General features: G+C 39.8%; 1 protein-coding gene across 2 annotated transcripts in view; it reads right to left on the bottom strand.

Moving 5' to 3' along the window:
- The window catches only part of RAPGEF5 (Rap guanine nucleotide exchange factor 5), a 271,965-nt gene that overhangs the window by 108,581 nt on the left and 140,967 nt on the right, over nucleotides 1-22,417 (bottom strand). For both annotated transcript variants that reach the window (XM_049894492.1, XM_049894491.1), the window contains exons 8-9: nucleotides 16,609-16,682; nucleotides 6,006-6,131 (exon numbers count right to left, since the gene is read on the bottom strand). In XM_049894492.1, the coding sequence (XP_049750449.1) occupies nucleotides 6,006-6,131; nucleotides 16,609-16,682 (200 nt within the window). The remainder of the gene's footprint in view (nucleotides 1-6,005; nucleotides 6,132-16,608; nucleotides 16,683-22,417) is intronic.

Raw genomic sequence — 22,417 nt, forward strand, 5'->3', positions numbered from 1 at the left:
ACACAGTGAGGATATTGTTATTGAGAAAAGTAATATAATTTCATTGTGGTGATTTCTCAGTGTACAGGTGGACAATTGAATGTATTTTGAATTCCCTATTATATCTGAATTCTGGCTTTTAATAACTAAGCAATAATCTTATAAAACTCTATTTGTCTTTAAGTAGTTTGGTTAAACTAAATTACTGGTAAACTTCAAATAAGCCAAGATTACTCTTATCTTTACACACATAGATTTATAATGTGAGTTTAATACAGAATGATAAAACCACTTTTCATTATCTCATGTTGAGCAAAAGGAGTTTTTACCTTGCATTTGCCAGCTTTTTTTTTGTTTTAAAACAAATAGACCAAATCAAAGTTGGAAAAAGGTAAAGACCAACTTTTCATAAGGATAATAAGAGTGACAGCAGCCAGAACACTCCAAACCACTTCTCCCCTAGTAATCCTCAAACAACTAACCCTTTAAACAACTAACCCTTTGACGTAGGCAGAATTCCAGGATGAAGCTGCAGGAAACAGGGAAGGAAATTTCGGTGACGGTTGAGTGATAGAGACCCTACCCTGGCAGCAGACTGTGCCAAGATTCAATTCCAGAATCTGCAAAATCCCCTTCCCACCCATATTTCATGAGTGAATTAGAAAAGGGGAAGGAAGTAGGGTGGGTCCTCACTCAGACTTAACAAAAGCACTGACTGAAGAAAACCGCGTGGGGAGGAGGGGGGACATAGGATCTCTAGGGAAAGTATCCCTGAACACGGTTTTCACATACATTTTCCAGATCTTTACAATTTGGAAATTAGGAAGTCAGTTTAGGAACTATTGTTGGTATTTCTAATCTATAAGTTAATATACTATAAAGCATATCTTTCAGGAAAAATATAGTAGAAAATTGGACCCACATGTAGACAGACACTGTAACACAGCTATTTCACTGACACAAAAATGTGAATAGTTTAAAAGCTTCTCAAATCTAAGTCAGGACTCAAACCAAGTAAGCACCTTAGCATTCTTTTTCTTTTTTCTTTGGAATCCCCACCCACCACCACCATCCTTTCAATACATAATCATTCTGTCTCTCCTCCAAGGCTGCCCTCCTACTCTGTTCTTGCCTTCTCAGGACTCTCACCATTCCTGCCATCTTGGCTACCCATCCCCGACTCAGTCCTCACTCCCTTGAAGACTGCTGAGGGAAGATGCGCTCCAAGGCAATCAGACTTGGGTTCACCCTTAGCCCAGCTCTGCTTAATCCCTCATCTGCCTCAGCTTTCTTATCTGCCAAACTGAGATAATATTATATCTCACATAGGCCTCTCTCATCTTCCTTTTTGATGAAAACTAACAGAATACCCAATGCCTCCTCATTAGTTTTAGAATGAAGTAAAGTATAAAATCCTTCACAGTCTGGCCCCAACCTTATTTCACAGGAAACCTTCCTCCTTCTGCCTGCCTGTCATCATCTCCTCCCCACCCCCATTCCTGGTACTCTGGTGATATGGAATGGGTTGAGATTTCCAAAACCACCCTGTATTTTGATATCTTTGTACATTTTCTAATGTTATTCTTTCCATTAAGAATGCTTCTTATTTTTTGAATGGTTCAAATCCATCCCAGACCTGAATTTAAGGTCCAAATCAAAGACTACCTCCACCATAAGAGAGAATCCTGTTTCTGTAAGTTTAAGTTCTTTTAACTCCTCTATATCTCTTTTGGGATTCTCATCGCTGCTTCCTTGTATCTCAGTTATTTGTGTCAGTGTCTTTTCTCCACAGCTGGACTATACTTCTTGAGCTTAGGAGCCACCTGTAGTTATGCTTGATCCCTTAATGCATCACCTTTAATAAAGATTAACTGAATAAATGAATGATGGGAAATATTCTAGAAAAACAGTCCAGCAACATCAACTCAGACTGTACAGGTCAGAGAGTATCCCTAAAATCACAGTTAATTATGAAGAAGGCACACATAATACCGCAGCAAATGCCAAAGCTTTGGTTCAAAAAAGTCAGTTCATTCTGGGGCTACCAGAGATTCTCTGCTTAAGGTGTTTTCAAACAATCTGGTCCGAAAGAAAAGTTTATGTAGTCTCTATACTATTAGCCAGAATCCTTGTGTAAAAATTCATTAATTAGAATAATACCGTGTGTCCTAGCACGTATCTTAGACACCTGAAGCATAGTGCAGGAAAAAGAAGAAGAAGAAAAAAAAAGGGCAAAACTCTAATAAAAAATTCAAAACTTGCTTAATGTAACAAAGCTCACATATCAGTCATTAAAATTTGCCAATTTTACCTTCTAAATGACTCTCAACATCTATCTCCTTCTCCACTTCCATAGTTACCACTCTGGTTCAGGCTTACATGTCTCACCTGGCTTATTACTACAATAGCTTTCTCTTTTCTTTTCAATAGCTTTCCAACACTTTTCTCTTTCCCACTCATTTTTTCCTCTTAACCAATGCCAGGGAGATCTTATGAAGACTTCATCTAACTATGCTACTTCCCTTCTTTGATGGCTCTCCTTTGCTGAAAAGGCAAGTCTAAACTCCTTAAGGAGGCTTACTGGGTCTTTCACAACCGAATTCTAGCCTCCTTTTTTTTTTTTTCCAGCTCAGCCCCTGCACTCTCCATGAATCACTCCATCCTCTAGTCATATACCTTCCTGCTAGTCCCTCTGCCTGAAATGCTCCCTCCTGCTGGCCCTTCTTTATGACCATTACTCATCCTTCAAAAGTCCCCAACTGGTTATACTCACCCTTTCCTTTATTGATGTAATCATAGAATTAAGACTAAGCAAATGCAATGCTGATATAATAGATAATTTCCTTAAAAAATTAATGACCAAATATTCATTCTACTATTATAATGTTTGGAAGAAATATCTGATCTCTGTCCCCTTGTTAAAGTCTTCACATAATAATTCTGAACTCTTAGGAAGGAATGCTGGCTGATCTTGCCTACAGCTAGTTAATAGAAAATAGAATAACTGAGCGCTTCCTGAGAAACTTGTGATAATTAGAGTTCACTTTTTTATTTTAGAAACACATTGGCAAAGCCACACAGTGAGGTGTTTCTTTAATTGCACACATTTATAATTATAGCATTTATCAGTTTAAGAAAATATTAGAAATGCCTACTCAGAAAGCTGTAATAACCTTCAATTTGTAACAATGTGTACCAACATCAAAGACTTTATTCTAACAAATTAACATGTTTCCCTACGCAGTACAGCCTCAAGGTAACTTTCTCATTTTGACAGGTGTGTAAAAGGGGATATGGCATTCCAGAACTGGAGAAGCAATGCAGTTTAGTAAAAAGAATAATTCTAACAGGCAACTTAGATTCTAACTCAAATTCTTACCACTGTCTACTTAACTAGCTTTGGCTCAGGAAAAGGAGATGAGGTAGACGAAGCACTTTAAAATCACAAAAGAAAAGGAACTCTCTATGTAACTCCAGGGTTTGGTCATTATCGCTGTAACAAGAGGAGGAAACTGCAGACCTACGTTTACATTAAGTAAACTACAGCTTCCTCTGTACATGTCCCTGTATTATAGCTGAGTTCCCATGAGCAAGAGCAGATGACGGCTATTGAAAAGAAAGCATGGATATGAAAAACAGAAATACTGCATACCCTTGTGAACACTGTGAGCTTAAAGTACAAACCAAAGATACAGATACACTGACTGGTTTAAAACAAACAAAACAAAACATTGTCATTGAGCCAATTCAGACCCATAGCAGCCCTAAAGGACAGAATAGAACTGCCCTATAGGGTTTCCAAGGAATGGCTCGTGGATTTGAACTGCTGACCTTTTGGTTAGCCATATCACTTAACCACTGTGCCCCCAGGGCTCCAGTCAATAGTGATTAAGATATAAAATAACTTTCCATACAGATTACGCTTTGGAATTCCTATGGGGCAGTTCTACTCTGTCCTATATGGTTGCCATGAGTTGGAATCGACTCAACAGCAATATGTAAGACATAAAATATTAAAACAATCTGCCAGATTATTTTACTCCTAATAAGTTGACTCTAAAAGGTGTTTAAGTATCTAGTATCTTCTACCACTAGTATCTAATAGCAAATCTACTACCATTCATGTTAAGTCTTTAAATTATCTGTGCCAAATTCAGATTTCTTTAGTTAAGCATTTGGAAGAGCTCTGATGGCGTAGTGGTTAAGAGCTACAACTGCTAACCAAAAGGCCAGCAGTTTGAATCCACCAGCTGCTCCTTGGAAACCCTACGGGGTGGCTCTACTCTGTCCTATAGGGTCGCTATGAGTCAGAATTGACTTGATGGCAACAGGTTTGATTTTGTTTTGGTTATATTCTCATTAGCTGTAATTTTTTTAATATTCTGGATTAGACTGAACATAAGATAAAGACAACATGGGTATCTTTTTAATAAGTGTAAAGTTATTTGTGGCCTAAGGCTGCTGGTGTCTAGCAATGATGATGAAGTGGTACTCCACTGTTTGTTCAAATTTGAAAGATCTTGCCCTACCCTAAGTTGTCACTGGTTCATTGACTCTAATATGCAGTCAGTTGTAAGATACAGCCTTCATTTTAAAGACCACTAAGAGGAAACAAAAATGCTCATAATTAAACTATGACATATTTTCTTATCATCAGTTGTTAAGACCCAAACTGATTTCAGAGATGTTAAAACATGAAGGAAATGTGCATCTTGCAATCAATGAAAGGGCATAGGAAAACTGTTGCTCTTATCATTAAAATGAATCAGAGGAAATATTGCTTTGAGAAGTTTAAGCCACACACTTAGGATACTCAAATATCCTAAGATGACTGCAGAGGTCAGGAGTCAGTCTTTGATATGGTGAGCCTTCGGTGGGCTTTTAACAACTTGAACAAGTGCTAAACTTTTCCTACCCAGCTATGTGACTTTCAACCACACTTAAAGTCAACAGTCACCCCTGAAATAGTTCCATCACAAGGCTTTGAAACAGCTTGATTATTCACTCCCTTGAGACACCAATTGTTCCCACTGGACATCTGACAGTTAGAGTTATGTTGAGTTATAAACTAAACAGCATGCCATCCTTGAACATCTCACCTCCTCTCCTGCTCAGGAAAACCCTGTCATTTGTACTGAAGGATTTGGAGGAGAAAAAAATGTGAAGCAATTTTTCTCCCCTTGGAAAGGGTTAAAAAGAAAATTCCAAGGAAAAATTAAAGTCAGAGAAAAACATGCTTACGAGTACTGAGGAATTTTCCTTTTCATGTGCAATTGTGGACAGTTCAGCACTGAGAGTGCAATCTTACAACCAACAACAAAATATAAACAGACAACAATGTGTATGTAGCAGAAGAAAGTGGCCCCATTGTCTTCCCAGTGTGACGGCAGCTTTCTGAATTATAAGGCTCAGTCTGAATAACTGCTTTCAGGAGGAACAGCAGAGCGTCACTTTCCTCCGGTTTTAACTATATCCAAACAATATAACTCTTGTTGGAACACAAGCTCTCATAAATTACTGGGAAAACTCCCTTCTGACCCTCCCATTTGGTGAGAGCATCTATGATCTGTTCTTCTTTTCTTATCTATTTCTAGGGACTTAGGATACATGCATTTGACCATTAGATCCACACCCATACTAAACATAAAATACACTGGAATTATTTCTTAAAATTCATATTCTCCAAACTATCTGATGGGGTAAAACTTCCAAGGCCACATTTGAAAGCCAACAAATTGGATTCATAAATAGAGGTGCATTCACATCTACTTAAATGTGTGCTTATATTTCTACATACTTGAATTTTGAGAAGAGTTCTCTTAGGAATCCACTACCATAAACCACTGGCTAAGAGCTATAAGCAGCTGCCATTTTTCACTAAGAAGGATGCTTTAAAACAGAGAGTCAAAATAAATAAATAAACCCTGAAGAATTTGAAACAAATTATTCTTTCCCTTGAACATACAACCCAGCAGAAGCATTTTCTACCCCTTCAAACCTGCACTCCCAAGAGGAAAAGGGCTTACGTGTTCAGATTTCTCCAGCTCTTTTTTGTCCGTCTGCAAAAGCTGACAGTTTTCTCTTGCCAACTTCTGGACCAGTTCAATTCGTCCGATATCATCTCTTTCTTGAAGCTTGCACATCACCCCTGCCTTAAGAGTTGGAGAAAAAGCAAAGATATACTTAAATCCGCAGTCCCAGGACATGACACCACTGCAAAGTTCGCCTCAGAGTAAACTCATCTTTGCCGTCGCCTGTAAATGCTTGGTAAAATGCTTTGCCTCTGCGAAACTAAAATTATATTATTTCAATTGAGGAATGTCGCGCCAAAAGACTTCAGGCTGAGATCATGTATCAGTCTGCTTTATGGGAGTGAAGGGCAGAGCAAACTAAATCATTTGCTACTGAGTGTGTGCCTGATATACCACTATTTGTTTGTTCCTGACAGCCTGTTTCCTGTTACAGAAGCAGAGCCTAACAAGAGGTTAAAACTCCTGGGAAAGTTAGTCAGGAACCACTCTGGCAAACAGGGTAAAGTGATACAGAGTCCTAAAAATAACAGGACAGGACCTTCTTATTCTTTAGGGCCACAACATCAGTCCATATACAATTACAGAGTTAACAAGACTACAAAATGACTTTTTTTTTTTTCACAAATGGAAAATTACTATGGGGCATTAGTAAAATACCTCTAATTTTGCAGGAAATACAGTGGTATCTTTTTATTAAAAATGAAAAAAGAAGCTTAAAATTTCATTCATCAGGGTTTGGAAATGATCCATAAAGCATCATATTTTTCATTGCCAAAGCACCTCAGTGATGATAACTCTAGGAGGGAGGGAAATCTAGAACTTTGGATTAGACCTTTGGATTAGTTATATTCAAACTAACACAAAAATTATGACCTGTTTTTCTGCAAATTCTTTCCAAAATGGTTCACACTGACATACCAGGCCATGATCTCATAGAGTAATCTGAAGTTTCACTTGGCAGAAGCAGTCAAAACCATGGAACCTTTGTTTTATCCATTACAACCTGCAGAGTTTGAATGCACTAAAGCAGCATGACCAAGTATGGGGAAAGGGCCAGCAAGTGAACCAAAGCTTCATGGCCTTAACAGCTTGTGCTAAAGGTACTCATTCACTCAACAAATTTGAGTAATCACTATGTGTGAAGGCCTACCCTAGGTTCTGAGGATACAGTAGTAAAAAACAACAAAAACCAAATACTTCATATCATGAGCTTACATTCATTACGTAATGTCTACATGAAGATATTTATATCTATATGTACATATCTATATGTTATATAATAGTAGATATGAAATATCAGGTGGTAATTGTGATAAGAAGGAAAATAAAGTGGGGCAAGGGGACAGAAAACGTTCCTGGGTGGTACAAACAATTTGTGCTCAACTGCTAATCTAAAGGTACCACCCAGGGGTGCCATGGAGGAAAAGGTCTGGCGATCTGCTTCTGTTAAGATTACAAACAAGAAAACCCTATGGAGCAGTTCTACTCTGTAACACGAGTTAAGATCAACTCAATGGCAACTAACAACAACAAGGGGACACAGAAATGACTGGAGGTGCTATTAAGCTAGGATTGTCAGGGAAGGAGTCTCTAGTAAGATGGCATTTGAGTAGAGACCTAAAGGAAGTGAGGAAGAGAAGCTGTGGATATCCAGATGAAGAGTGTTCTAGGCACAGTAATAGCAAGTCCAAGGGCCCAGGGCTTGGATGTTTTTGACATGGTCAAGGAAGAGCAAAGTGGGCAGCATGGCTAGAGTGGACTTAGTCAGCGGTTGCTGTTATTGGGTGCTGTCCAGTTGATTCTGACTAATAGTGACCTCATGTGACAGAACAGAACTGCCCTATAGGGTTTTCTTGGCTGTAATCTTTTTTTCAGAGACCTTTTTTTTTTTTTTAATTGTGCTTTAAATGAAGGTTTACAGAGCAAATTAGTTTCTCACCGAACGATTAATATACACACAGTTTTGTGACATTGGTTGCCAATACTGAGACGTGTCAACACCCTCCCGTTATCAAACTTGGGTTCCACATTTCCATTCATCCAGCTTTCCTGTCCTCTCCTGTCTTCTAGTCCTTGTCCCTGGGCTGGTGTGCCCATTTAGTCTCATATACGTGGTTGAGCTATGTTTATTATTGTTTGTTTTACGGCTGGAGCACGGCTACTAACCAAAAGATCAGCAGTTGGAATCCACCAGCTGCTCCTTGGAAAGCCTATGGAGCAGTTCTACTTTGTCCTATAGGGTTGCTATGAGTTGGAATTGACCGCAATGGGTTTGATTTGGTTTTAATCTTTGGGTGCAGGGTGAACCTCAGGAGTGACTTCAGTACTGATTGGTTATAATCTTTACGGAAGCTGATCACCAGGTCTTTCTACCTGCAGAACTGCTGGGTGGATTTGAGCTGCCAGACTTTTAGTTAGCAGCTATTTACTTAACCACTGCACCACCAGGGCTCCTTGGTCAGGGGTAGAGTGGTGGAACTGGGAAGAGAGATGATGTGGACCTGAATACACAGTTTCCTTGGAAGCTGTGAAAGGACTTTGGATTTTTTTTTTTTTTTTAATAAGCAAGGTGGGAATCCTTTGGAAGGTTTTGAACAGAGATTTAGCATAATATGTCTTATACTTTAGCAAGATTGTTCTGACTTCTGGGTTGAGAAAATACTGTTGGGGGTGGGGTGGGGGAGGGCAGTAGTTGAAGCTATACTGGTCTCCAGACAAGAGATGGAAGTAGCTTAGAAGTGGCAGTGGTGGAGATGGTGAGAAGTGGTTAGAAACCAGATATATGTCAAAGGTAGAGCAGGCAGTCTCCAGCCTCAGCAACTGGAAGGACGGAGTTGTCATTTAGTGAAATTGGGAAGACTAGGGGAGAAGGTTTGGAAGTATGATGCCCATTAGACATCCAAATGGAGTTGCTGGGTTGGCAGTCTACAGGTTCAGGGGAGAAGTCCATACCGGAGATAAGAATTTGGGAGTCATCACTGTGTACATGGTATTTAAAACCAGACAACCGAATGAGGTTTCCAAAGAAGTGATGTAGACAGGGAGGAGAAAAAATATAGGAACTAATGTGTAGATACTGGGAAGATTAGGAGAAATCAGAAAAGGAGACGAGGAGGAGTACTTGGAGGAGTAAACTAGGAGTATGCGGAGAGTAGTGAAGAAAGTGTTTCAAGGAAGAGAGAGTAAAAAACTACCAAATGCTGCTGAAATGCCAAATAAGATGGGTTCAAAATAACTGAGATTGAATTTGACAAAAATAATCGGCCACTTTGAAAACAACTTTTTTATTGCAGTGGCAGGGACAAGAGCCTGATTACCAGGGAATGGGAGACAACTCTTTTGAGGAGTTTTGCTGTAAGAAATGGGGCACCAGCTGAAGAGTGATGTCAAGTGGAGTTCTGCTTATCTGTTTTAAGATGACAGCTATTCCAGTATTTTTGTATCTTTATTAGAAATCATCCAGTAGAGAGGGAAATTTGATGATGCAGGTGGACAGGAGGTGTTTCAGGAGTAATGTCCTTGAGTAGGAGAGACAGGATAAGATCTACCCTCAGACAGAAACATGAATATGAATATTTCATCTACTGTAACATGAGGGTAGGTGAAGTACCCGCATGCAGGTAGGTTGACATACCTGGTGGTGGAAACTCTTTACCGACAACATCTATTTCCCAGAAAAATAAGAAGTCAAGTTATTAGCTGAGAGTAAGGACTATGGGTAGATGATGCTGCAGGTATGAAACAGTCATCTAAGTTACAAGGGCTGGTAAATTTTCTTCTGTAAAGAACCACGTAATAAATATTTTAGAGTTTGCAAGCCATGGGGTCTCTGAGACAATGATTCAGTTTTGTAGTTGTAGTGCAAGAGCAACCAGAAACAATGCATAAATGAATGAGCATGGCTGTGTTCCGATAACACTTTATTTATAAAAATAGGAGGTGGGCCAGATTTAGCCAGTGGGCCATGGTTTTTCAACTCCTAGCCTAAGAGAAGAGAGTGGACTAGGGAATAAGGTTGTCAAGCATTACTAAAGGCCCACTTGAGTTTATTTGGAACCCTGGTGGTATAGTGGTTAAGTGCTACAGCTGCTAACCAAAGGGTCTGCAGTTCGAATCCGCCAGGCGCTCCTTGGAAACTCAATGGAGCAGTTCTACTTTGTCCCGTAAGGTCGCTGTAAGTCGGAATCGACTTGACGGCACTAGGTTTTACCAGGTTGAGTTTATTTTTATACCCTTTTACCATCCTAGCCACTCTCCTTAGGGCATTTTTCTGTTTGTCAGGATTTTAATGGAGCCCATAACCTGAAAAACAAAAAAAAACCTGAGACAATGCTAAATATATGGGCTGATCAGGAAGATACTCTGATTTTAATCAATACTAGAGAGGGTAAAAAAGCATCAATGGTATTAAGTATCCTCCTTTAAACTAAGAAGGCAAGGAAACTGTTTGGGGGAGTTTCTAGTCACAAATGATTAACATCCTTTAAATGTTTTGAAACTTAAATGAATTTATGTATAAAATTCATTCATGTGGATCGTCTTATTTCCTGACCTTGTATAACACACTAATAACTCTTAGTTGAATTGGAAACAAAACAAAAATAAGTTTTTGAAAGGTAAAAAAAAAAGAAGTTGTAAGACTTAATTCTACTGAAATAGCATCACAAAAAATATTTTTTTTCTTGAACAGTCTGATCTTTTGCTGAGGGAATTTATAAAATATACTGATATTTTATAAAATAAAAACCACTGCTCAAGCTAAACAAATACTAAAGACGCAAGCTTTAGAAGTGGGACTGAGAAAAGTTTATTTGAATATAAATACTAAAAATTCAAAGGAGCTATATAAAGTAACTAAATCAGCTAGCTTTCCTCACTTTTCCTTTAAACTGGTATTCTTAGATGGTATATCTGCCTCATAACGACCTTACAGGACAGAGTAGAACTGTCCTATAGGGTTTCCTAGGCTATAATCTTTATGGGAGCAGATCACCAGGTCATTTCTCCTTCAAAACCACTGGTAGGTTCAAGCTGCCAACCTTTTGGTTAGCAACCGAGCACTTAACCTTGCATCACCAGGGCTCCTTATGAGAATGATAACATGAAGCAATGTATGGGGTGAACAACAGAAATAAAAAGACAGGACTCACTGGTTACCAGCTTTGCACACAATCATATTCTGAAGAGCAGTTCTAGTCCCTACATGACACCAGTTGCCAGTTAGTTAATTCTGATTCACGGTGACCCCGTGTATGTCAGAGTAGAACTGTGCTCCATAGAGTTTCTGATGGCTGATTTTTCTTCTGAGGCGCCTCTGGGTGGACCTGACCCTCCAACCTTTTGGTTAGCAGCTGAGAGCATTAATGGTTTGCATCACCCAGGGACACCTACAAGGACAGAGGCCCTCAAGTTTCTTCTCACTCCTTTCGTAGCCCAGCATCATTAGGACCTGCTCTGTAGTTGTTTATTCAGTAGTGTGATGGATCAGTCTTAATCTCTCTCTGCTCTCCAGTGAGGACTTCCTGGATAACAGAGGGTGTGTGGGGGCTGGGGCCCGGGCAAGAGTGGTGCACAGGTGAGAACATCATGAAGCTAACTAAATTGGCATGTGAGGCAAACCTCTTACTTACATCTTCTCGCCAGTCCATGCCCCCAAGCAACTGGGCTGTGATTGCACAGACTCTGATTTGGAGATAAGCCTTTCTTTCTGCCTGTGGGTCCCACATACATTTTTTTAACAATCAATAATAGCATTAGCAATAGAAGGGTAGGGTTGAGCAGAGGTAATTTAAGAAGTCCTGACTCTTTTTAGGTTTTTGAGCAAACTTGAGTTTTTACGGAACTTCGTTCATGCCATATGATTGCGATCCTAAATATAGACTTTTCTCTCATGAGGAAATGTATTTTATTAGAACCAGATACTTGGGTGCACTTGACAAATCAAATTTAAATACCAAAATGCTAACAGTTTTAGAAATGAGTTTCAGATTAATTTAACCATTTCCTATTTACTTCACATCTTATAACTAAAAAAAGGTATATTGCTCTCTTAATATTCTGGTTTCCACATAATTTCTAGATGCATTTTCACAAGATAATCAATTCTCTAACAACTATCAAAAAAGGCTTTCAAGGAGGGTTATGAGTGCTTCTTCCTTCTCCAGAGAACTTTAAACCCAGAGAGATGGCCATATGTCCTAGATGGTTTCTAAGGGCAGTCCTATTTGGAAGCATCACACTAAGCCAGACGTTCTCAGGGGATCCCTTTCATAGCTCCATAATTTAGTGATTTAATTCAGGAAACCCATGAATTTATTAATATATTTTGGGAGCTTTGTTATGACAGGAGAACCAAGATAACTAACAGCGCTTGATCTAGACTTCCATATTCCTGGTCTATTTAATTTATCTATGTGAAACTAATTATAAACAGTTTACCTAAGACTGCTATGCCAAGAAAAAATAAAAGATTAATGTGTAACTGTCAGGAGAGTTATTTAAGAGCCTTCTTTCAAGGCCTGCTTCTTTTTCTTAAAAGGAAAAAAATAATCTCTGTAATGTATTATTAAAACTATTCATATGATTTTCAGTATTTGAGAAGAGAAATGTTATGAATGTAAATGAAAAGTCTGTTTCCTTTATAAATGGAGTCAAAAAATGTTGGGTCCATTCTTTTAGTGGTAAAATGACACTTGGACAGTATTCCCTTAGGAGAGGCCACACGGATGATAAGGGAACAACTTTATGTGATAAAAAAAGGTGAACTAGAACAGATCTGTGTATGAAAACATTGTCTGCATTACCTTAACTTTAAAAATCACCTTTTCTAAAACATCCAGGTAAAACACCATGCAAAAATTGCTAAGGGAAGAAAAACTAAGATAAAGGAGTCTACCTTTTATGAAAGCACTTTTCCAATAACAGATTGCTAGACAAATGCAGGGTATTTGGATAAATTCTTATTGATTACTACCTAATAGATTAATTTCATTAAAAACTAAACCTTGAATAGAAATTCATAAAATAGTAGAAAAAAAATTTTTTTTTTGTTGCTATTTTGAACATAAATTGCAAATGACAGAATAAAAAACAAAAAACAAACAAAAAAAAGTAACTGATGGGTTGGAACCATACATTGCATTACTCAATTATATGCAATCTATTTCCGAAACAGACAAAACATATTAAGAATACTTTCCAGGAAAACTCAGATGACAGTTCATACTAATAATAATAATCATCATCTTAGGTCAGCAAGTATTTATTTTCCCAAATTTCTCCAGAGAGAAAAAGAAAATATAAAAAAACTCTCCCTCGTTGGAAAGGAAAAAAAAACATGCCCTTGGATAACTGGAGAAAGAACTGAGAAGTATCCACAACAAGAAGTGCACATGATAGAGAATGTGTTGATAAAGGCAGGTTTACTAATCCCCCACCAAAAAAACCAAACCAGTTGCTGTCGAGTTGATTCTGACTCATGGCAACCCCATGTGTGTCAAAGCAGAACTCTGCTCCACAGGGTTTTCGGTCACTGATTTTTTGGAAGTAGATCACCAGGCCTTTATTCTAAGGTGCCTCTGAGTGGGTGCAAACCTCTGACCTTTTGGTTAGCAGTTGAGCACATTAATTGTTTGCACTACCCAGGGACTACTAACCCCCGGGTGTTACTATTACAGGCCTCAGTCACTATACTGGGACATCAGAAAATCTTAGGAATCTTTTGATGACTCCTGCCCCCCATTTTAAGGTCCGTGGGTGGTGCAAATGGTTTGCACTTGATTACTAACATAAAGGTTGGCAGTTTCAACCACCCATTGGCACTGTGGAGGAAGGGCCTGGTGATTGTTGTTGTTTTTAGGTGCCCTGGAGTGGATTCTGACTCATAGTGACCCTACATGACAGAATAAAACTGCCCCACAGGGTTTTCTAGGTTGTAATCTTTATGGGAGAAGATCATCAGGTCTTTCTCCTACGGAGCCACTGGTGGGTTCAAACCACCAATCTTTCAGTTAGCAGTCGAGCACTCAACCATTGTACTGCCAGGGCTTCATCTGTAAAGATGGCAGTTAAGAAAACCCTATGGAGCAGTTCTACTCTAACACACGGGGATGCCATGAGTCAGAATCAATGTCGGCAACAGGTTTGGTTTGTTTTTTTGCCCCGTCATTTTAGAGGCGAGGCAATGGAAGCTTGGGAAGGTTCATTCCTGGGGTTTCATAATATCTCCATTTTACAGAGACGAAGACCAAGCATGCCAGGTACTGCCTGGGCTGGTAAGTACACAGGGGTAACAAAGACATGGTGCCACCTGAAGGGAACTGACAGGCTTGGAGACGCTAAGGAACCTGCCCAAAGGCACTGGTTATGAGGAAGGGCTGGGATGAAAACCAAGCCTAAATCAACTCTCCTCACTCTGCTCACACTTCACACAATTAAAACAGGAAGTTTCTTAGGCAGAAAAGATATTTTTAGACTGAGAAGAAGAAAGGAGCCAACATAAGGGGTGGGGGTGGGGGGAATAGAATTCTCTGGAAGATGGGAAACCTGTGTATCCCAAGGTCCAGTCTCTCTGGGGTTAGTGAACATCTTGACTCTTTTTGTACCCAAAGCTTTCAACAGCCTAGGCGCATTTTCACCACAGTAATATATCTCAACATGTAATGAGAAGGAATGAGAACTCAATTTCCACTCAACATGCTTAAAATATACTTAAGTTCAAAGACTGCTATGATACAATGTTTATTTATGGTTTTTGGTGATACACACAGTATTTATTTTATAAAGATTGAAAAGTTGCAATATTTACCACAGTTCCTGGCATACAGGTGCTCAATTACATGTATATACATCAGGCATCAAATAAATAAATTTTATGTGAAATTATACATATATGTATACACACATGAGTATGAACACAAACACACTTATTTCTAATTCTGCCTGGTATATGATAGTGAAATTTTCAAAGTTTTCTTAAGCTCACCTCACATGACTTAAACTACTGATGAGTCTACCCAGAACACCTGTATACATGGACCTGCAGAACCAAACCAATAAAACTGGTGGTTCAAGTGGCAGCCGATCAAGCTTCCTCCAACACATCTGGGAAAATGACAGCTGCCTTCCTCCCTCTTCAGCCTGGGCCTGTAACACCTATAACTACACCTTCCAATGAACTTACTCTTGACTAAACCTAAAGAGAATCTACTCCTGATCTAACTACCCACTCACATTTGATTTCATTCCTTTACACGTCTGTAGATGTACAGTTATGTCAAAGTTGCTGAATAAAGTCACAGAGCAAAGCCTGTGTATCCTTTGGAGAAATAAAATTCCATTAGAACAGACTTTCCCTCATAGAATCTGTTCAAGACAAAGAATAGCAGCAATGTAAATTTAGAAACATTTAACCTACTAATAATTTAATGATTTAAGAAACCATAGATAAATTGGCAAATACACTGCACCAGGGAATACCTGCCTAGGTATGCTTGGAAACCTGAAATATAATTTCAAAATGAATGTGTGCAATATATATTTTCAATACTATCATGCAAAATAATTCTTTATATGAATTTATTAAAACATTACAACCTGTGAAATCATGACTAAAAACATTAATGTGATTATTTTGTTTAGAATCAACATTTAGAACTTCAAAGGTGAAGCACAATGGGTCAACCAGGTTAAAAATCTTTAAAGGCTCTACTTTTATATGAAGTTTTAACAGTGCATAATACTGGAGGGTCCAATGTTCTTACACTGCAACAGTACTTGGAGGTCAGCTGCTACCAAAAGTACATCCATGCCATAATTCAGATATTGGGTGGTTGCACAGAATCTTTGGCAGACAGGCATCACACTAGTTTGTCCAGGTAAACCCCGGCAGGTAATGCTGTCAGCTAGCTGATTCTCTGCTGGCATCTCCAGGAGATGGTCTCCCTTACGGGTGTCCTCTCTTCCTGGTTCTTCATTCACTTTCTTTGCTTTCTCTGGGAAGTGTGGACAGGAAGGTATGTTTCCCTATGTGTCCCTCTCCCGTGAATCAAATTACAAATATGACTAGCAAATTAGAGACTTAGTTATCTAGTGATACTATAACAGAAATACCACAAGTGGGTGGCTTTAACAAATGGAAATTTGTTAAAGTCAGGACATCAACTCTAGGTAGAGGCTTGCTTTCTCTTCTGCCTCTTTTCAGCTTCTATTCCGGTAAGTGATCTTCACGTGGCATGGCATCTATCTTTCCCCATCTCTTCTTGCTTAATCTGTTCCTTTTATATCTGAAAAGAGATTGACTCAAACACACCCTACGCTAACACTGCCTCATTAACATAACAAAGAAAACACATTCCCAAATGACTTATAACCACAAGTATAGGATTTACAACATATATTTTTGGAGAGCACAATTCAATGCCTATCAGGGACCTTCTTGGGAAATACTTTCATATGAAAAAAAGCACTTTATTCCCAGTAATATGACTGCATTTATAGAATACAAAACGTAAAAACCTGTATCACTTGAGCTTTCCTGCACTATCTCATCACTCTTGACACAAAGACACAGTGTGGTCTGTCACAGAGTTTTCTTTACCTGAGACTGTGGAACACCTTCAGCTTCTGGCACAGCTATGTGTTTGTCACTGTTTTCTTCATCTTGTTCAATTGCTTAAAAAAGAAAGAAAGAAAGGAACAATATTAAACAAATGTATTAGAAATCATTAGCTGTTTCAGATAATTTTCTCTCAGATAGCAATTTGGCAGAAAAATATAATTTAAGTAGATAGACTCATAAAATTTAAATATCAGCACTATTTTTTGTTATTCAGATGACAAATTAATTAATACCACTGGGCATGTTCTCATTATCTCATTTATTAATTTAATGGCAGTGAAAATACTTAATCTCAATTCTCCTCTTAACCTAAGCCCATCCAGACATCTTCAGTATTAAGCTTCACTAAAGTGAGTTGGACTACATATGAAGGCTTCTAACAATTTTACATGAGAAGTTGTATTAAAAGAAAAAAAGATATATATACACACACAAATATATATAAACATATATATGTATAAATATATTTTGCTGTTGTTAGGTGCCATTGAGTCAATTTCAACTCACAGTAACTGTCTTAGTCATCTAGTGTTGCTATAACAGAAATACCACAAGTGGATGGCTTTAACGGAGGAATTTATTTCCTCACAGTAAAGTAGGCTAAAAGTCCAAATTCAGGGCATCAGCTCCAGGGGAAGACATTCTTTCTCTGTCAGCCTTCTCATCAACGTTCCCCCAGACTAGAAGCTTCTTCATGCAGGGACTCCGAGTCCAAAGGACGTGCTCTGCTCCCAGTACTTCTTTTTTGGTGGTATGAGGTCCCCAGCTCTCTGCTTGCTTCTCCTTCCTTTTATCTCTTGATAGATAAAAGGTGGTGTATACCACACCCCAGGGAAACTCCCTTTACGTTGGATCAGGGAGATGACCTGGTTAAGGGTTAATCCTCTTAACCACAGGCAGAGATTATTATTTATAATACATAGGAAAATCACAAAATTGAGGGCAACTACACATGGCCTAACCAAGTTGACACATATTTTGGGGTGACAAAATTCAATCCATTACAGTGACCATTTGTGACAGAGTAGAACTGCCCCATAGGGTTTTCTTGGTTGTCATCTTTATGGAAACAGGTCACCAGGTCTTTCTCCTGTAGAGCCTCTAGGTGGGTTCGAACCACCAACCTTTCAGTTAAGCACCGTTGTGCCGCCAGTGCTCCTTGTGTATGTGTGCATATAATACAGTATAAGTATATATATATACATGTATTGCTTTTACTGACAGTTTAAATTTCATATAATAAAAGAAGCACAAGTTTTATATTTGGATTGCTTGGTGCATTGCCACCACAGAATTCCAAACTGTGGAATCTTGAATCCACCTCTTCTCCCGTATTTCCACAGCACCTCCCTATCCAAGTCCTTATCACCCTTTCTGCAGTGGTACAATAACCTCCTACACAATCCTAATTCTGAGACAGATAGGGTTAACTGTGTTGGTAGGAAGATTCCAAAAAAAAAAAACCGAACCCACTGCCGATGAGTTGATTCCGACTCATAATGACCCTGTAGGACAGAGTGGAACTGCCCCATAGAGTTTCCAAGAAGCACCTGGTGGATTTGAACTGCCAACCTCTTGGTTAACAGCTGTAGCACTTAACCACTATGCCACCAGGGTTTCTGTTAAAAGATCACTATCTAGAAATTGGGTAAACAGGAACCACACTCTGTCAACATGAGATAAGGCTGAAACAACCTGTGAATTACTATGTCCTTCTTAGTGTTTTTCTAGTCCCTTCCCCCCTTATAAAGCTCCACATGCGCAGAAGAACAAAGTGTGGCCGTTGTTTAACCTTCCTTAGCCCTCTGAATATGGCGATCTAATGCCTAAGATCAGTGTGCTTGCGCTATATGCCATAAAAGTGATGCCAAGGGCTGCAGAGAGGGCTAGATCCTGAATATCAGCGGGCTCCATGTCTGAGAAGTACTCGCTCCTTGAAAGAAGCCCACTAAATATTCATTATTCTTTTGTCTCCACCAAACCTGTATAAGCCCTAGCCTTGCTTCCCTTTTCCAGTCAGTCTTTTGGAGAGGCTTAGTTCCCCGCTGACTCCTTTTGTTTGACTCAAATAAAATAAAGCTTGCTGGAGATAAAGTTTGTCTTCGTGTATATTCTTACTCGGGGAAAAGACAAGGACACTTTGTGTCAGATTGGCGATTGGTAACAATTCCAGCGTCTCCCTAACCCAATCCAATTTGGACACAAGTGCTAAGAAAATGAGTCTCAAAAAATATAAAAACAACATATGCCATGCTTTGGCCTATTTATTGCTTACTTCATACCAAGTCTGGAAACCCTCATGCGTAATGGTTAAGAGCTCTGGCTGCTAACCAAAAGGTGAGCAGTTCAAATCCACCACACACTCCTTGGAAACCCTATGGGACAGTTCTACTCTGTCCTACAGGGTCGCTATGAGTTGGAATCAACTCGATGGCAACAGGTTTGGTTTTTTCGGTTTGGTACCAAGTCTGAACCTCTCTGTTTCTCACTGAAGGTCTTCCCTGAACTCTCTAGCTTCCTTCTAATCTCCAACTTCACAGTGACATTAAATTCCAAAACATGTATTACCCACCTCTGATCCAAGTACAATGGTTTAATTACTTTTCTCTTTATATTTATTGAGCACCTACTATACACCTGGTACTGGGATGACTCCTCTGGGCAAGACAGACAAGGTCCCTGACCTCCTGAAGCACACATACTAGTTGGGGATTTAGTCAATGAACAACAAATACTACTACAACAAACAACAGTGACTTAAAAAAAAAAAAATGAATAATGAAGGTCATGAAAAGAGTCTTCAAGGAACAAACGGAGAAATGAGAAAGAACTGTGGGAGAGAGGTCATTTTAGAAAGGTGACCAGGGACAGTTCTTCTTTGAGGTCATATTTGGGCTGAGACCTGAAGGTTGAGATAGAGCCACTCATGCATGGCTTTCATGCGAAAAAGCCTGGAGAGCGCACACGCCATGGTATACCCAGATTTTCATCTGACAACACAGGGAACTACTAAAGATTTAAAGAAGGGAAGTGGGTGATTTGATGTACATTTTCAAAAGTCCTTTTTGGTTTCTTTGTGGAAAATGGGCAAGAGTGGGAGTAGGGAGGCCATTTAGGCAACTACTGCTATCGTCTTGGCTAGAGATGTCAATGGCTCAGAACAGCCAATGAGCTGAGGATATGTGGAGGATCTGAGCTGTATTTTCAGACAAAATGAGCACAACTTGCCAATGAATTGAAAATAGGGGGAGGAAGAAAGGGAGATAAGAGAGAAGACACAATCAAGGATTATTCCTAAATAGAACAGGTTATTCCTTGTATCCACCATACTATTTATTCTCTGTCCTCTTGGTCAAAAGCAGATCAAAAACACACCAACCTAGCTGACAGTAAGCTCACCTGCTATACTTAGGGATCCAGTTTGCATTACTTTGTGTACATTTAAATATCATGCTCTCTGCTGTGCATTTTAAAAAATATATTATTTCATGTACCTTTTGCTTTTGTACACCTTTTATGCCTACGGCGTGGTACTTACCGTGGAGCCCACCTACAATGCTGTGTACATAGTACAAGCTCTGTAAATGCTAACTGGGATGAACAATTCATCCCCAAGTGACCAAAATGGCACTGCCTGGTTAACCCACTTATATAAGCTATTCCTTTTTCAAATATTTATGAATTAAAGAGGGGTGGGGAAATTCTTCTGTTAAATTCCACGGATAACTAGGATAATTCCCATCAGCTGAGCCTTTAAAGGCAAGGTAGGATCAGTGGAAGTGGGTGAATGCTTTTCTTCTATTTTCAGCAAAAAGTTCCATTCATGCTTGTTCAAAGGGGGCTGTGCTGCTGCCCAGATGTTGGGGTCTGCCTTTTTTCCTTTTCTTCATCTTTCACATCCACCATCATCCTCCCTAATGCCCCAGAGAGAGAAAAACAGCAGGGAGGGTTGTTCCCAGCTGCAGGATACCAACCGCCAAAGTTGGCTGGGTGCCCAGCCCTCACTGGGCTCCCTGGAACACTGTGTTCGAGGGGCTCTGGGCTGTTAGAGCTGACGACTGTTGTTGTCTTCTAGCTGCAGCTGGTGGGCTACCCGCTGCCCAGCCTGTAAGAGGTTGGTTTGGTAGGCTGGGTGGCCAGCAGCGCCCAGAATCAGACTCTTTCTTCCTGAAGCAGCTAAAGTCTCTTCACAGTGCCTATCTGGCTGAACTCAGCAAGGCTAGGCTTGCTGGTCACCTTTCTCCTGGGCTGCTGTAAGCCTCTGCCAGCCCAGGTAAGGCCTTTATCAGTGGACACAGGTCCCCCACTATGTCCATGGCGCTCTGCCACCATGCCTCCCAGTGCTTCTCCTCAGCCAGCGGATGGCTTCTATCTTAGGCAGCCACCTCTTGCACCTCAGCTTTAGCTTTTCCTTCTTGGGCAAAAGACTCTGTCTCTGCATCTCTCTTGAGGAAAGTGATACTCCTTGCGACCAGGTCCAGCTTCTGCACCAAGTCGCTGAGGTCTATCTTGGTCCTGGCAAAGATGTTAGTGCCCCACAATACAGGGGAGGTCTGCATAATGGGGCTGAACCAAAAGCTAAGAAGTTTCCTGAATACAACTGAACACTTTGAGGGACTGAGTCTGGGGACGATGATTTTAGGGGACATCTAGGTCAACTGGCATAACAAAGTTTATTAAGAAAATCTTCTGCATCCTACTTTGGCGAGTGGTGTCTGGGGTCTTAAAAGGTAGCAAGTGGCCATCCAATATACATCAATTGGTCGCAACGCACCTGAAGCAAAGGAGAATGAAGGACACCAAAGACACAAGGAAAATATTAGCCCAAAAGACACAAAAGGCCACATAAACTAGAGACTCCATCAGCCTGAGACCAGAAGAACTAGATGGTACCTGGCTACAACCAATGACTACCCTGACAGGGAACACAACAGAGTCCCTGATGGAGCAGGAGAAACGTGGGGTGCAGAACTCAAATTCTAGTAAAAAATCTAGACTTAATGGTCTAACTGAGACTGGAGGGACCCTGGGAGACACAGCCCCTGGAATCTCTGTTAGCCCAGAACTGAAACCAGTCCCAAAGCCAACTCTTCAGACAAAGATTAGACTGGACTATAAGACATAAAACGATACTTGTGAAGACAGTGCTTCTTAGTTCAAATAGATACACGAGGCTAAATGGGCAGCTCCTGTCCAGAGGCGAGGTGAGAAGGCAAAAAGGGACAGGAGCTGGTTGAATGGACATGAGAAATCCGGGGTGGAAAGGAGGAGTGTGCTGTCACATTATAGGGTCACATAACAATCTGTGTATAAGTTTTTGTATGAGAAACTAACTTGAACTGTAAACTTTCACTTAAAGTACAATTAAAAAATAACAAAATAAGATATTAGTGCCCACAGACGCCCAAACCTTCCCTCTGGCTTTGCCACTTGTGGGTTGTAGTGGGGATGGCTCCTGGGCCAGAAGTGTGGTACCAGGTGTGGCCTCCTTGCTGAGCCTCATGGCCACTGGGTACACCTGGGACCACAGCTCCCTCACCTTCCCCATCTCCTGGGTGGAGACCCACGGCCATGAGGAAACACACCGTAGAGCCTGCACTATTGCTACTGTTGCCTGGTTAGAAGGAAACTTAGGAATAAAGAAAAACACTTACGTTTTTGCTGAAAAAGTAGAAGCAAGAGTGCAAAAATAAAAATAAAATATAAAATTCACTTAAAAATGCAATGGATAGAAGTAAGGAGCTTCACTTAACCAACTGAAATAATATAAGAAATTTTTCCTCATCCT

This window comes from Elephas maximus, chromosome 8, assembly GCF_024166365.1.
Source record: "Elephas maximus indicus isolate mEleMax1 chromosome 8, mEleMax1 primary haplotype, whole genome shotgun sequence".
Lineage (NCBI taxonomy): Eukaryota > Metazoa > Chordata > Mammalia > Proboscidea > Elephantidae > Elephas > Elephas maximus.